The sequence below is a fragment of the Cyrtonyx montezumae genome, unplaced genomic scaffold, assembly GCF_038088225.1.
Source record: "Cyrtonyx montezumae isolate F1298 unplaced genomic scaffold, pur_monq_1.0 scaffold_3, whole genome shotgun sequence".
NCBI classification, from domain to species: Eukaryota; Metazoa; Chordata; class Aves; order Galliformes; family Odontophoridae; genus Cyrtonyx; species Cyrtonyx montezumae.
Window position 1 is genome coordinate 79,153,851 of NW_027072034.1, and position 15,286 is coordinate 79,169,136.

The following is a 15,286-nucleotide window of genomic DNA, read 5'->3' on the forward strand; positions in this document are numbered from 1 at the left end:
AGAAGAAGCAGAGAAAAAAAAGGAAGATCCCGGCGAGGGGCCCTCCTCAGCACCACCACCACCACCACCACCACCACCACCTAAAAAGGCCACTAAGAAAAGTGAGAGACATGGAGAAGACAGCGATGATGATGGAGTCACTGTTACCACTACTCGTCGGCCCCTAAAGATGACTGAAATACAAGGTTCAAGAAAGGAGTTTGTACGGCGCTCGGGTGAATCTATTGTCACCTGGTTGCTGCGGTGTTGGGACAGCGGTGCCAGCAGCGTGTCCCTAGATGGCAGTGAAGCCCGCCAACTGGCAAGCATTGCCCGAGACCCAGCTATCGACAGAGGAATTGGCAGATGTCTGAATGGAGTCGCTACCCTCTGGGAACGAGTACTAGTGGCTGTAAAGGATAGATACCCTTACAAAGATGATCTGGAGCCTAAGGTGGAAAGATGGAACACCGTGGAGAAAGGCATCCAATTTTTGAGAGAAACAGCCATAGTAGAGATGCTGTATGATCCCAATTTCGTCCCTAACAATCCACACCAGGACCGTGATCCTGATAGAGTAAGGTGCACACCTGATGTATATCGCAAGCTCTCAAAAACAGCACCAGAGAGGTACGCAAGTACACTGGTAGCAATGTTCCATAGATTCGAGGGTCAAGACAGGAGACTCCCAGTTTATGAATTGACTATTACACTCCAAAACTTTGAACAGCAGTTTCCACCATCACGTGCTTCCATTGCAGCTATAGTAGCAGAAGAAGTAGGTGAGATTAAGGAGACACAGAAAACTATACTGGACGAACTGTCATTACTGATGAATAGGGATGAACCTGTGTCAGTGTTGGAAACACCTGATGAAGACGAGCATGACCCAAAGAATCTGATGAAGCAATTGATCAAACTGTTGAAAGTCTCGGCCACCAAAGGCAACCGCCCCTCTGCACGAGCAAATGACGGCAGTAACATCATGTCACGTGTGGCCATGTGGAGCTTCTTACGAGAAAACGGAGAGGACATGAGGAAGTGGCATAAAAAACCCACTCCTGTCCTGCGAGCACGGGTGAGAGAACTACAGCAGAGATCAGCCACCAATGAAATTGCTCCCGTCACTGCAGGTAACCAATAGAGGGGCCCTGCCCTCAGCCAGGGGAGGGAAAGGGATAACAGAGTGTATTGGACTGTGTGGATTAGATGGCCTGGCACATTAGAGCCACAAAGATATAAGGCACTGGTGGACACTGGTGCACAGTGCACTCTGATGCCCTCGAGTTATAAAGGGACAGAGTTGATTCATATTTCTGGAGTGACTGGGGGTTCTCAGGAGCTGTCTGTGTTGGAGGCAGAAATAAGCCTCACCGGTAAAACCTGGCAGAAGCATCCCATAGTGACTGGACAGGGGGCTCCATGCATACTCGGTATTGACTATCTCAGAAGGGGACATTTCAAGGATCCCAAGGGGTACCGATGGGCTTTTGGAATAGCTGCTGTAGATGCAGACAACATTCAGCAGCTGTCTGTTTTACCTGGCCTGTCAGAAGATCCGTCTGTTGTGGGGGTACTGAAAGTGAAAGAGCAGCAGGTACCTATCGCTACAAAAACAGTGCACAGACGGCAGTACCGCACCAACAGGGATTCCTTGCTCCCCATTCATAACTTGATCCGTCAGCTAGAGAGCCAGGGAGTGATCAGCAAGACTCACTCACCTTTTAACAGCCCCATATGGCCGGTGCGTAAAGCCAGTGGAGAATGGAGGCTGACGGTAGATTACCGTGGCCTGAATGAGGTCACACCCCCACTGAGTGCTGCTGTGCCAGATATGTTGGAGCTGCAGTATGAACTGGAGTCAAAAGCAGCCAAGTGGTATGCCACTATAGACATTGCCAATGCATTCTTTTCTATTCCTTTGGCCACAGAGTGCAGACCACAGTTTGCTTTCACCTGGAGGGGCGTTCAGTACACCTGGAACCGTTTGCCCCAGGGGTGGAAACACAGCCCAACCATCTGCCATGGGCTGATTCAAACCACACTGGAACAGGGTGGGGCACCTGAGCACCTCCAGTATATTGATGACATTGTTGTGTGGGGTGATACAGCAGAGGAAGTTTTTAAAAAAGGAGAGCAAATAATCCAAATTCTTCTGGGTGCTGGTTTTGCTATTAAACGGAACAAAGTGAAGGGACCTGCCCAAGAAATTCAATTCCTAGGAGTAAAATGGCAAGATGGACGTCGTCACATTCCAGGAGATGTGATTGACAAAATCACCAGTATGTCACCACCCACTAGCAAGAAAGAGACACAGTCTTTTCTGGGTGTAGTAGGTTTTTGGAGGATGCACATCCCAAACTACAGCCTCATAGTAAGCCCCCTCTATCAAGTGACTCGGAAAAAGAATAATTTTGCATGGGGTCCTGAACAGCAGCAGGCCTTTGAGCAAATCAAGCAGGAGATAGCCCGTGCTGTGGCCCTGGGGCCAGTTCGGTTGGGACAGGATGTGAAAAACATCCTCTACACTGCTGCTGGAGAGAAAGGTCCCACTTGGAGTCTGTGGCAAAGAGCCTCTGGGGAGACCCGAGGCCGACCCCTTGGATTTTGGAGCAGAGCGTACAGGGGTTCAGAGGAGTGCTACACTCCAACTGAGAAGGAGATTTTGGCCGCATACGAGGGGGTTCGGGCTGCCTCTGAAGTAATTGGTACTGAGACACAGCTCCTCCTGGCACCTCGACTGCCAGTGCTGAATTGGATGTTCAAAGGAAAGGTTCCCCCCACCCATCATGCTACCGATGCCACCTGGAGTAAGTGGATTGCACTGATTACACAGCGAGCTCGGATGGGGAACCTCAACCGTCCAGGAATCCTGGAGGTGATCATGGACTGGCCTGAAGGCAAGAAATTTGGAACATCCCCATCAGAGGAGATACCACGTGCTAAAGAGGCCCCACCATATAACGAACTACTAGAGAATGAAAAGACGTATGCCCTCTTCACTGATGGATCGTGTCGTATCGTTGGGAAGCATCGCAGATGGAAGGCTGCTGTGTGGAGCCCCACACGACGAGTTGCAGAGGCCACTGAAGGAGAAGGAGAGTCAAGCCAATTTGCGGAGGTAAAGGCCGTCCAGCTGGCCTTAGATGTGGCTGAACGGGAGAGGTGGCCCATGCTATATCTTTATACTGACTCTTGGATGGTGGCAAATGCTTTATGGGGGTGGTTGCAGCAGTGGGAACAGGACAACTGGCAACGGAAGGGTAAACTTATTTGGGCTGCTGAACTGTGGAAAGACATTGCTGCCCGAACAAAAAGGTTGGGTGTAAAGGTGCGCCATGTAGATGCTCATGTGCCCAAGAATCGAGCTACTGAAGAGCAGAAAAATAACCATCAGGTAGATCGAGCTGCCAGAATTGAGGTGTCTCAGATCGATTTGGACTGGCAGAACAAAGGAGAGCTATTTTTAGCTCGGTGGGCCCATGAGACGTCAGGCCATCAAGGAAGGGATGCGACCTATAAGTGGGCTAGAGACCGAGGGGTGGACTTATCTATGGATGCCGTTGCACAGGTTATCCATGACTGTGACACATGTGCCATAATTAAACAGGCCAAGAGGATGAAACCCCTCTGGCAGGAAGGGCGATGGGAAAAGTATAAATATGGGGAGGCGTGGCAGGTTGATTATATCACCTTGCCACGAACTCGCGATGGTAAGCGTTACGTGCTCACCATGGTGGAGGCGACCACTGGGTGGCTTGAGACATACGCAGTACCCCATGCTACTGCCCGAAACACCATCTTAGGGCTCGAGAGACAAGTCCTATGGAGACATGGCACTCCAGAGAGAATTGAGTCCGATAATGGGACTCATTTCAAAAATTCTCTTGTGGATATCTGGGCCAAAGAACACGGCATTGAATGGATCTACCATATCCCCTACCATGCACCAGCTGCTGGTAAGATCGAGCGCTACAACGGGTTGTTAAAAACCACGTTGAGAGCAATGGGTGGTGGGACATTCAAGCACTGGGAGAAGCATCTGGCAGAAGCCACCTGGCTGGTCAACACTAGGGGATCAGTCAACCGAGAGGGTCCTACACAGTCCGGCTCCCTACAGACCATAGAGGGAGATAAGGTCCCTGTGGTACATGTGAGGAGCATGTTGGGAAAAGCGGTGTGGGTCCTTCCAGCCTCTGGAAAGGGCAAACCCCTCCGTGGAACCGTTTTTGCGCAGGGACCTGGGTGCACCTGGTGGGTAATGGATAAAAATGGGGACGTCCAGTGTGTCCCACAAGGGAATTTGATGCTGGGGGAATGCAGTCTGTAATTACGTGTGTATGTATGTATATATATATATGTTTCTATGTAACTATGTTTCTATGTAACTCATGTTATTACTGTTTGGTTATGTATAGATGTGTGTTAAGCATGATGTGATGATGTGGAATAAGGGGTGGAATGTTGTGGTTTTGTGGTTTTGATGCCGGTATTCCACATCAGAGCATCATGCAGCAGTGAAGGAGTTAATGCTGGGGGAGCAGCAGAGGGGAGGGGCGGAGCTCCGCACCGGATGCCAGGCGGTGCTTGGCCTGGGCGCGTTGCTCTGGGCTGCCGTGGAGGTTCAGCACGTGTGCTTCCCCTGCGGGTCCTCCTTAGCGTAAGCTCATAGCTTTTGGTTTGAAAATTTTTCTCTCTCTTTCAATTGTTCAATTTTATTAGATTTAGTAAAAGTTACCGTTCCTTCTCAGATCGTGCCGTTGTTTTCTTGTAGACCCATCTCTTCCCGCCGTTTCCCCCTCCCCCTCCCGGAGCGCGGCTCTGCTCGGGCGGCCGCGCGGCCACTGACGCAGTTTTTTTTTCTCTCCCCTCTCCCTTCTCGGTTTCCTTTGGGTTACTGTCACGGACAACACCGTGACAGTGGACTGTCAGAGTAACATGCATATCAATTCCATCCTGCCCCATAAGTGATTACGTTTTTCCCCTGAAAACATGACAGACATCTTAGATGAATAAATTGATTTTATTTAAATAAAATTACAGGCATATCTTATCTACCATACAGTTTTTAAAAGGCACCAATATTTAACAATAATTTAAGTTCTCTTGAGAGCAGCTACCTTTTTCTGAGTGGTGTTTTCCAACTTGTCAGACTTCTCTCCACTCGTTCAGTTCCAGCAAAATCAGACACTAGTGAAATGCTAAGAGTTGTACCCTTTTCACCATACAGGCACCCTCCTGTTCTTGGACATCTGTTTTGAATAACACTTGAAAAGACTGAGTCAGATGTTCTGCATAATGAAAACCCACTCCTGAAATGGCTGTTTCTGTCCTTTCTGGTACATTAGGCACAGAATCCCACCATAACACCCTACATATTAAAAGCAAATTCAAGAGACTGCTCTTTCTTTAAGACTTCAGGACATGTTCTACTTGCATTTCTTCAAGTTTACTAATACAATGCTACCTTCTCTTAAACAAAGAGAGGTTTTGGAAGCAGTACATTCTAGAGTTTTTGGTCATCCCATGTTCTCATCTCCACTGCAGGCTTCTTTAGAGGCACCATTGCTAAGAACAGCAGCACCACAACCAGCAGGTGTGTCTGGTAGAATTCACCACAGGGAGACATGAGGAGATGCAGGAGGAGATACCTCAGCAGGTATCTCCTGAACAGAGACAAAGGTGAACAGAGACAAAGCTGAGCTCACAAGGCTGAGGTGTTCCCAAGGCAGATGGCAGCTCTTCTGGCCATTAAGTTTGAGTACTGGCACTTTCTGCTTCTGAAAAAGCAGGGTTTTGTTAAGCAGCTTCCATATTCACAGTTCACTCAGGTGACCAAATCCCATGAGGAGCTGTCACATTGCCAACTGATTCTGGCTCACTGAGATTGACTTTTTGTAACATTCCCCAGGCTCTCTTTGATGAGTAACCATCTTCTCCATTTCCCAGCACTTCAGAAGCTTTACACCCCAGCCATGAAGTGCAATGAGTACTAGGTTACAGCTGGGTCCAATGATATGCTGCATTTGGCCTAGGTAGCCTCGATGCTATTAGCAGGCAAGCTCCTCAGCAAACTGAAGGATCCTTCCCCTTATGCCCACAGAAAATTTGCTTTTAATGGAACTCCAATCTTGGAAACTCAAGTCTTAGATTTTCAGAGGGACATAAATATCCATCCCGTCAGAGTTTACAGTAAAACTGCTGCAAAAGTGAGACACAGAGATACAAAAATGCCATACTGATATGTAGTTTACAATGGTGTCCTGAGACACGCTTTGTTAAAGTTTGCCAAAATCTCCAAGACACTTCAGAGAAAAATAGTAAAGAAGTGCAAACAATAAGAAATACGGTGATATTTGACTATAGGTTTGCAGCTTCCCAGCTTACATTTGTAAACACAGAAATGCCTGGGAGCCAGCTAGTTTTATTTCCTGAAGTAGATTCAGATAGATAACCTGACACTACTTTTTTTAGGTTTAACACAGCTTTTTTTTCCTGCTTAGGTTTTTGCTTTAATTTAAAGATACAGCACCTTCATATTTGTACAGTATTAACCGGTCTTATCAAGAAAAGCACTGATGAAACTTGCACTGCTTCTGTCTATGAGAAGAAAAGTTCTTTCTGAAGTCTCCTTCAAAATAAATGACCCCATTTATTTCAGAGAGGCACTGGTAAACCTGACATTCTAAAATTCAGCACTAATAGCACATGCAGCTAAGGAAAATTCCCCTTGGAAGAGAGGAAACGAAAGGGAAAATCTTACAAATGAAGTAAAATAGATTTAGAAAAAGTTGTGTGTTTTTTTAATTTCTGAGCCCTGAGATCCCCTTGATCTAAGAACTATGTTTTTGCTCATCTTTTTAGGCAATCAGCTTACCACAATTAGTAATCTTACGTTACTCATTCTTCTGGTGAAACTGGAGTGGCCAGACCCTACAACTCTCATTCATCTTCCAGATCCCAGTGCTGCATCCCCTTAGGAGAATATGGAAATAACAGAATAACAGAAGGAACACTTCTGCAGCACCAAACCCAGTATTATTTGAACAGAACTCCTTCATCAGCAACTAGAAAGTAGTATTTTTAGGAGGAATGTTCTAAATGCTAGAAGCTATTTTCCAGAATAACCACCTCACCACAGCTGACCATGCATCACCGCCCATGATGATCAGCACATCTCCTGTCATCAGACCCCTGGAAAACTGAGTATATGCTGCTCTGCTGCTGAGGCCAGGTTTTTAAGATTTTGAGAGAGCCAGAGCCAGGCTGCAGGAGTTAGCCCCATGGGGGCAGTGTGCTTACACACTCACTTTTCTGCCGCCTTCTGCCACGTATCTGTTATTTTGCTATTGCAACTGCCGAGGTTGGAGCACATCCCAAGTGAGACTGAGTGCTGGGGAGGGCACCCCGGGTGCAGCTTTTCCAGTGGAAAAAATAAATGCAATTAAAAAAAAAGAAGTAAAAACAAATAAGATTTTTCTTATTATTATACAGAGAGTGCTGTGGCCAGATAGGCACAGAACTACTCTGAAGGAAACCCGTGCCTTTGCAATGATCACTGTTTTGCACTATTATAGGCTGCTCAGCATTTATGGGAAGAGGTGCAAATCCATCACATTCATCTTGCAGTTCACCATCGTTCAGACTGAGGTGCTGGGTACAGAGGTACATCTGCCCCAAAGCCCTGCTGAAATTGCACCAAATCCCACCTAAAAGAAGGAAATCATCTGGGCAAAAGAACTGCCTTTTTTGCCAGGGGCTGACAAAGGACAACTTTACTACAAAATAAACTGCTCCATGTGCTGGGGAGAAGCAGTGTCAATTCACTGCCTTTCAAAGCCAAATGATAACAAAGAGGCATGACTATCTAGACACAGGAGGGAACTGTGGTGGTTTTCATTTACTGCACACTCCTCTGGTCCTCCTACAGAAGTTTAGGAATGCTGAAATGCTTTGCAGAGTGAGTAGTTCTTTCCATTTAAAATAATGCCACAAGCAAAGACTTGAATGTGTTATAAAAGACACATGCAAGGCTATGATTTTGTATGTTGTTCTTCTCTCTTCCAGGTCTGCAGATTTGCTTATGCGCTGTGCTGTTTGCAGTTCAACAAACGCACTTATTTGGACACCCTATTCGTGGAAACAAAACCATTCATTCAGCAGCAGATGGAAAACATTTCGCTTAGCTTTTAATGAGTCTAACACACAGACTTGGTAATGCCACCTCACTCAGTCTAAGCATGTCAAATATTAGTCTGTTTTTCACTAAGGCGTGTGATAAGCAAGGTACTAGTGGAACCAATGCAAATCAATACCAAGCTTACCCTCCACAAATAAAGATCTAACTGTGCAGACACAGACCATTCTTAGGGGATGATATTTCCATAGCAAGCTGTAGTAACGAGCAAGTAAGATGGTAAACAATTTGAGAAATGAGGTATCCATTAGCCTAACGATAGAGTGGGCAAACTAGTCGAGCCATATTCACACTAGATTTCATCTTCTGACTCCTGATCTCGTTCAGATGTTTTCAGTAATCCCATTTCCATCGACTGTGACTGCTTAATCTTTGACCGAACTGCCCTGGAGAAAAAAAGAAAGGCTTGTCATAAATAGTAGGAATCAGACAGCGACTCAAAGGCTAACCTGGCTGTTTTTAGAGGGTAAAAATCTTTTCAACTCTTGCATCTGACCAGGGCGTTCAGATGATTCATTTATGAAGACCTGTAACAGACACTGTGAAGAGGATCAGGATTGTTTTTAGAGCAAAATTCACACTGTGATCAGAATTCTGTCACAATTAGCACTGGACAACAAGGAAAAGAGCTATCTTTAGAAATTAGGGGATGAATCCCCAGCTAGTGAAAAAAATCAGGTCTGATCAAAGGAAAGTACTAGCAGTGAAACCTGTCCAATAATCTTGAAGTCATGAAGCCTGTTGTTAAATCCATTTGGAATTAGTTAAGAGAAGCACTGAAAAGAGGAAAAAAAGTCTCCCCAACATCTAACTTATTACAAATTATGCAGTTACAAATGTAGAAGACTATCAAAAAGAGATCATTTTATGCTAGAAGCAGTGTTCTATCCAAATGGTATTTTATGAATGTTTTTCACCTTTCTACTGAAGCAATGAGTCATGTTTTCTTCACTGATTAGCTATAGCTAATTTCATTTTACTTTCCAAGATAGTTGGTTACTTTGTGGAAACTGTCTGATTTGTCACTAAAGACTTCCAGAAATAAAGCTCCTGGTAAACAAACAGGTCTCCACAGTTTCAAACAGTTCTCAGTTAACTTACCAGCTGACAATTGTGTAGTTCACGGCAAGTATAAGAAAAGCAAAAGCATAATGCCAGCAATAGCACATGGTCAGGAACATCATATTGGTATGATCCATTTGATTCCACTCTGGGCTCCCATTTGGAGGGTAAAGAACAAAGCCAATCTGCAATAAAATAAAAGATATGTAGCAGTTGTCATGTGATGAGTGTGTTGTGCTGCATTATATATTATGATATCCATCACACAGCAGACATTTCATTTGCTTATAGTTCTGATTATTAGAAACAGATTTGCAGTCACACTCAGATGAGATGGATAGTTTCACAAGGCTTTGTACAGAAAGAACATTTCTGTGCCTTTGAATACACAGAGCCAATTTCAGAGCCCCTCTGCTCTTCCTCAGAGAGTGATCAAGTGGTCCAACAAGGCTCAGAGCAACCAGAATCACTTGTAGTAAGGAAAGTGGCTGCTTCTCAGCCATGTGATTTATGAACTACAAATTCATCACTGTGCAGAAAACCCACCCAGCCACTCACCAACATTTGCTTTTTCCCAGCAGTGTCTGGGAATGTGTTAAACAATTAAGATGAATAATAAACCAATAAATAAAGGCAAGCCCTAGGTCTGCTTCCATCCAGGAAAAACATTATGTTTTGGAATAAAGTAAAAATGCAGCTTCCTCACCCAAGGCTACAAACTCATGAGAAATACATAGCTGATTTCCTTAGCCAGAGCTGGGGAAGACCAAATTTGTATAATTCCATAAACTAGAAAATTAGTAACCCCATGGTTGGTCAGGGGTCAGACCTGACCAGCGCCACTCCTCTGTACCGTATGACACTCTTCAAAGTCCAGCCATTTAGCTGAGGATTTTGGAGCTGGGGAGCAGGAGAGGGGAACAGGAAGAAGGAGGGGAGGAGAGCATTTGGCATTTACATGCTGAGAATTCAATGAATGAAGGTGTTGATGATGCAGAGAAAAAGCACCTTTTCCTTCTACAGATTTGTCATGCTGCAGCCAGTATGTGGTTTTCAGTCACACATACGGTTGAAGTCTAATGTGGGTGTGAAAAAAACCACACTTAAATCTCCTGTATTTTTAGTCCTTCAGTTTTACTTGGAAACAAAAAAACACATTGTCTCTGGAGCTGAAGAAATAACTTGTTTTAAAGTTAAACTAGATACACAACAAAGAATAATAGAGTACAACTAATTCCTCTTTTGTAAAGCTTCTTAAATCAGAGAAGAAATGTTTACAAAAAAAGAAAATAAAACACAGTGCTGTGGGACTGGGCTCTTGAGTTCACTTATAGAAAAATACTACCGTTTAGGAGGTCTGTCCTCCTGCCAAAGCAAGTATTTAAATGTTTGATTTGGTGCTGAGTGTCCAGTTCTCCTAAGGAACAGCAAACGTTTTTATTCATCGTGTCTGGCCAGCATATAAAAAAGAGAAGGCAGTCTAGACATGCCGGAAAGAAAAATCACTGTAGTGACCTCAGTTCTTCGCTATAAGATCTAACACATGGAGTCACCCACTCTTCCATTGCTCTGTTCTACGTTTGCAGCAATTTACGATATTCTCTCTAACAGCAAAAGGATGCTATGAAATATCCATTAATCCAACAGAATCCCACATAAGCCAAGGCATGGCAGCTACTTGCTGGAGACACAAGTCCAAAACGTACAGGCTTAGACTGCTACTTCCCCCACTCACATGCTGGAACACGGGTGAAGTTATAAACTATACAGTACCCGATTAATGAGAATCGAGAATTTAAATACCTTTTGAATCTAGGTTGCCACTGTTGAAATGTTTTTAGAATGCAGAAAGAGGCAACCTGCCTCAGCACATGAAAAATAATTTGTGCCTTCATTCTTCTTTGTGGCAGGGTGATGGAGCTGCTTGCCTCCCCTTTATCGTTCTCCCCTGGGCATTGACCCCTTGTTCTCAAAGCAGCAAACATTGCAGGGTTGTAAAATAGCTGCCATTTGGCTTGCAGATTTGGACAGGATGTTCCAGAGATCAGAGGGGACATTTAATGATTATAGCAAGGGAGAGCTCAGCAAAACCACCTTAGTTTTTGAACTGTTTCAAATAAAAGACAGCAGGAGTGAAATGGCCTATTGTCTGTAAGATACCTCTTTAAAGGGACTTTAATTGTGTACTTTTCTCTATGAGTCCTTTGAGGTTTGTATTTAAAAGGCATATTATATCAGCTTTCAAACACCTGCAAAGGGGTAGATGACTGATGTTGGTGAAGGAAGACATTCCCAAGGCAAAACAGTGACTGACCTGCCAGAACCAGCTGCCTTGTAATATGCAGAGGCTTGTACGGAGCATCTCGAGTACAATGCTGCCACGGAAGAAAACTTCCAGAAATATGCAAATAGCACCTCCAAAGATAGCATACAGCAATAACTGATGAACATGAATATCCAGCATGGCTCTCCCATGAAGGTGGTAGCAAAAAAGAAAACCTGGAATAAATTAAGTAAGCAGTTTAAGTAAGCAGTCTAACAAGAGGGATATCCCGTGCTTACAGAAAGTAAAAATCAAGTTATGTCTGTAGTGCAGTTCCAGTGTGGGACAGATGTGCAGGTAGAAGCACACATGCTGATTTTCGGCTAACAGTTGCATATCCTCTCAGAGCATACATTGAAGCACATGCCTGAGCTACTGAGCACTTCACTAAAATATTCTCACAACATGTTCTATCTTAGCAACTTAGGAAAGCAGAGGTGCACCTGTGTGTTGCAGAACCATGCTCTTGGGCTTCAGGGTGGACAAATCCTTGGCAGTTTAACAAGAGCCAAGAATGATTAGGTTTCTTTTTGAAGGTTTCAGGATGTCTAATGCTCATCTGTCATAGAGCTCATTCTCTAAGGCTGATCTGAGAATCCCAGTCAAAGGGCTGATAGCCGTGTGCCAGTTTCACAGGCACCTCTGCAGGGAGAGGTAAACTCACCTTCAATGAAAACTGCTAAGGAAAGCATCATCCTGTCCATGGCCACTGGCAATGTGTTAGTCCCATGAGCCACGATGTCAACCAAGCCTGAAATGCCATAAAAGAGATACATGGTGGCATGCTGCCAGTTCATCAAGTGATCCCAGTGCTTTTCCTCGTAATTATACAACTTCAGGTGAGGTCCGTCAGGAACAAACTGCTCAGCCACCATTCCTGCACACAAAATGAGAAGTATTACAATTTGTCCCCGTGCTTAGGATAAAAACTGATGAGAAGGCTTTTTACAAACACCGGAGACAGCAATATACACCAGTGTAGCAGCACGTCAGACATCTGGGTCCAGTTTCCTGAGGTCTGCTCCACGTGATTGCTGTGCTTTGCTCCCTTCTTCCCAGTTCACTCATTCCCAGTAATGTTTCTAAGCTGCTGTCCAAATTCAAATGAAAAAGCACAGAGGCCTCAAAGACATTAATGTTCTATATATTTTGAGGAAAAAAGGTAGTGCGTGGAAGAGAGGCAAAATAAGTTTATTTACCAGGGGAAGGACCACAGAGTGAGCTCAAGCATATACTAAGCATCAGATAATCCAGAAAGGAGAAAGCCACAGGAAGCCAGGCTTCAGCTCCACTCCTGATGGGACTATTTGCATCCTGCAGTTCCCAGCTGTGAAAATGGACATGGCCATTATGTGCTTTTCCTTCTTCCTTTTATTTTTAAACAATTGCTATTGAATAAATTTTTCAGCTGTCTTTCCCAGTGTTTCAAACATGAGTTTAACACATGCTGAAGTTCTCAAAAGAAAGACTTCCCATTTCAGTCCCCTGCAATATTCAGGATGGCAGAGTTCAAACTCTTTAATTCAAAGGAGATCTTTATGATAAAACCATAAAAGGAAATCCTTCTGCTGTGCAATGCTATTAAAGGTCCCATGAGGACATATACAGGGTTTGTATTTGTATTGCTATTCCCTCATTTTCCTTACCTTGGCCTCTTGTTATCTTGCTAACTGAACAGTGCTCCAGAAAAGGGAAAGCTGCTTTTAGATACTTTATATCATCAATTAAGTTTGTGAAGGGTTTGGTATACATCACGCTTTTCAGTCATTACAGTTATTTGTGTTGTTTAGCACAGCATGTGTTAGCATCCCTCTGTACAAGGAGATCCATTACAGAACTAATGCAAAATTTTTTCACCTTTCTTTCAGATTTTCCTAACACAGAAACAGCTGTTATTATTCCCTCTGCTGTTTTAAGTGTTTGTCCTTGCCAAACTCTCTCATCCACATTTTTTACTGGAATTGAAATTACCACAAGTTAAAACTATTAGCTTTTCTTTCCAGAGTTAAAATAAAAGACACTGGATTCATGTTTTAGTTGCCTGTCTACCTCTACTACCTAGTGAGACATTTGTGGGAAAGATATCCTTACCCACACCTCAAAGTGATCATTGTTATTCAGGTTTTGATAATTTTTTAAAGCATATTACACTGTAATCATAATATCCCTTTAGTGCTTATGTATCTTAATAGGTACAGCTCACAGGGGGAACGGGAAAGCAGTAAAAAGGCTCTGGAACAATGTACAGGGATAAATCCTGGATTAGACACCAGGGAACTGTGAGCATGTAAAGAGTAGATAGATAAAATAGAGGTTTAATAATAAAAATCACAATCCTTTCCTACTTGAGGCCCACATATGCTGATCTCCCCATTCCCCTCATTTAGTTTACTTCCTCAACAAAGGCAAATGGCTGCTGTGCAGAACACTCAGATTCAGACAAGGCCCAGGCCTTCTATGTATCTGCACAGCCCTCTGCACGGCCCCACTGGCTTAGTGTGCCAGCCACTTTCCCTCAACATGAGAAACAGGACCCCTGGTACCAATAAAACCTGGAGTTCAGTCTTTCTCTGTGAATATTTTCACTTTTTGATGGTGTCAATAAAAATCATCTGCAATTATACGTTATATCAATAGCTTTCAGGAGCCTACCAATATATGAGATCTGACAGGCTGAAACCATTCATAGCAGTGGGCTGGAATGGCTGGATTAAAAAAGAGCTAAGCAATGCTCCACAGCCTGGTACTAACAGGCTACACATGGGGGCCTCTCGCTTAAAATACATTTCCTTCCTTCCTAAAGCAGCACATGGACACTCAAATGGATCACCTCTGAAGGAGTCAGGAGATCTTACAGAAGCTCTGGAAGGGTGCTATGGATGGAAACCACGCTACAGTCATAAAGATGTAATTTTAATGGATTCTCCACTACTTATTAGACACATAGTATTCAACGGCCAAGGGGAATTAAGTAAAGCACCCATTCTGACCCAAATGTCTATCAGAAGATTCCAAAGAGCACCTCACAGGCTTTTTTTTACTGAGCAGAACAGCATGTATCCATCTACTGCCCTGTTTCAGAATTGCATCCTCTCTTGAGAAAAAATAGATCAAGAAACCTAGCAGTTTGCTGCAGTGTTCATGATGCTATCCTTCCTGCTCTTCTTAAAAACAAAACATCATCAACAACAACAACAAAAAACAACTGTTTAAAGGAACAGCCTTTTGCATTTTTATTTTTTATTTGTCAACTCCATCCAACTTACCAATCAGGGCAAAGACAGCCTTGACAATGCCCTCAACAAATTCCAGGCGCTGAAATCCTGCCCTGGAGCCCAGGTAGCAAGCACTCTTGTTCTTTCGACAGACATACTTCAGGGGGTACTTCACTGACCACCACAAGCCAAAAAGAAGGAAAAAGCTTCCAGGGAGGGCATGGCCTTTAAAATTGCCCATGGTTTCCTACTGTGCAATACCTGAAGGTAAACAAATAAATAAATAAAGCAGGCATTATTGGAATAGGAGGAGAATTGTATGGGTTATCATTTTAACTGATCTCGCTGCTTAGATCAAAAGAGTGTGACTGAAATAAGCACTCACACTAAAAAGTGTGCATTTGGGTGTTTGTCTCCCTTGGCTGCTCAAGTTATCCAGCCAGTCTCCTAAATTTCACAGCTTTGCAGACCAAGAGTAAGTAACCCTGCTGCAAAGGTGCTGACCTGAAA

General features: G+C 44.0%; 1 protein-coding gene across 1 annotated transcript; it reads right to left on the reverse strand.

Moving 5' to 3' along the window:
* Nucleotides 1-8,271: 8,271 nt before the first annotated feature.
* On the reverse strand, nucleotides 8,272-15,017 carry TMEM45A (transmembrane protein 45A). Its single transcript, XM_065740759.1, has 5 exons — nucleotides 14,828-15,017; nucleotides 12,226-12,438; nucleotides 11,553-11,737; nucleotides 9,278-9,423; nucleotides 8,272-8,562 (listed from the first exon to the last, which is right to left on the reverse strand). Exons 1-5 carry the CDS (start codon nucleotides 15,015-15,017, stop codon nucleotides 8,469-8,471), a joined length of 828 nt encoding a protein of 275 aa, XP_065596831.1. The 3' UTR covers nucleotides 8,272-8,468.
* Between the last annotated feature and the right edge of the window lie 269 nt (nucleotides 15,018-15,286).

Bases quoted from the DNA above. Each gene is read 5' to 3' on its own strand.
- TMEM45A (XM_065740759.1), bottom strand. From the start codon at position 15,017: ATGGGCAATTTTAAAGGCCATGCCCTCCCTGGAAGCTTTTTCCTTCTT. The intron at 12,439-14,827 runs GTAAGTTGGATG...TTTTGTGTGCAG, and splicing joins GGCTGTCTTTGCCCTGATTG to GAATGGTGGCTGAGCAGTTT. The intron at 9,424-11,552 runs GTCAGTCACTGT...ATTTTATTGCAG, and splicing joins AAGGCAGCTGGTTCTGGCAG to ATTGGCTTTGTTCTTTACCC.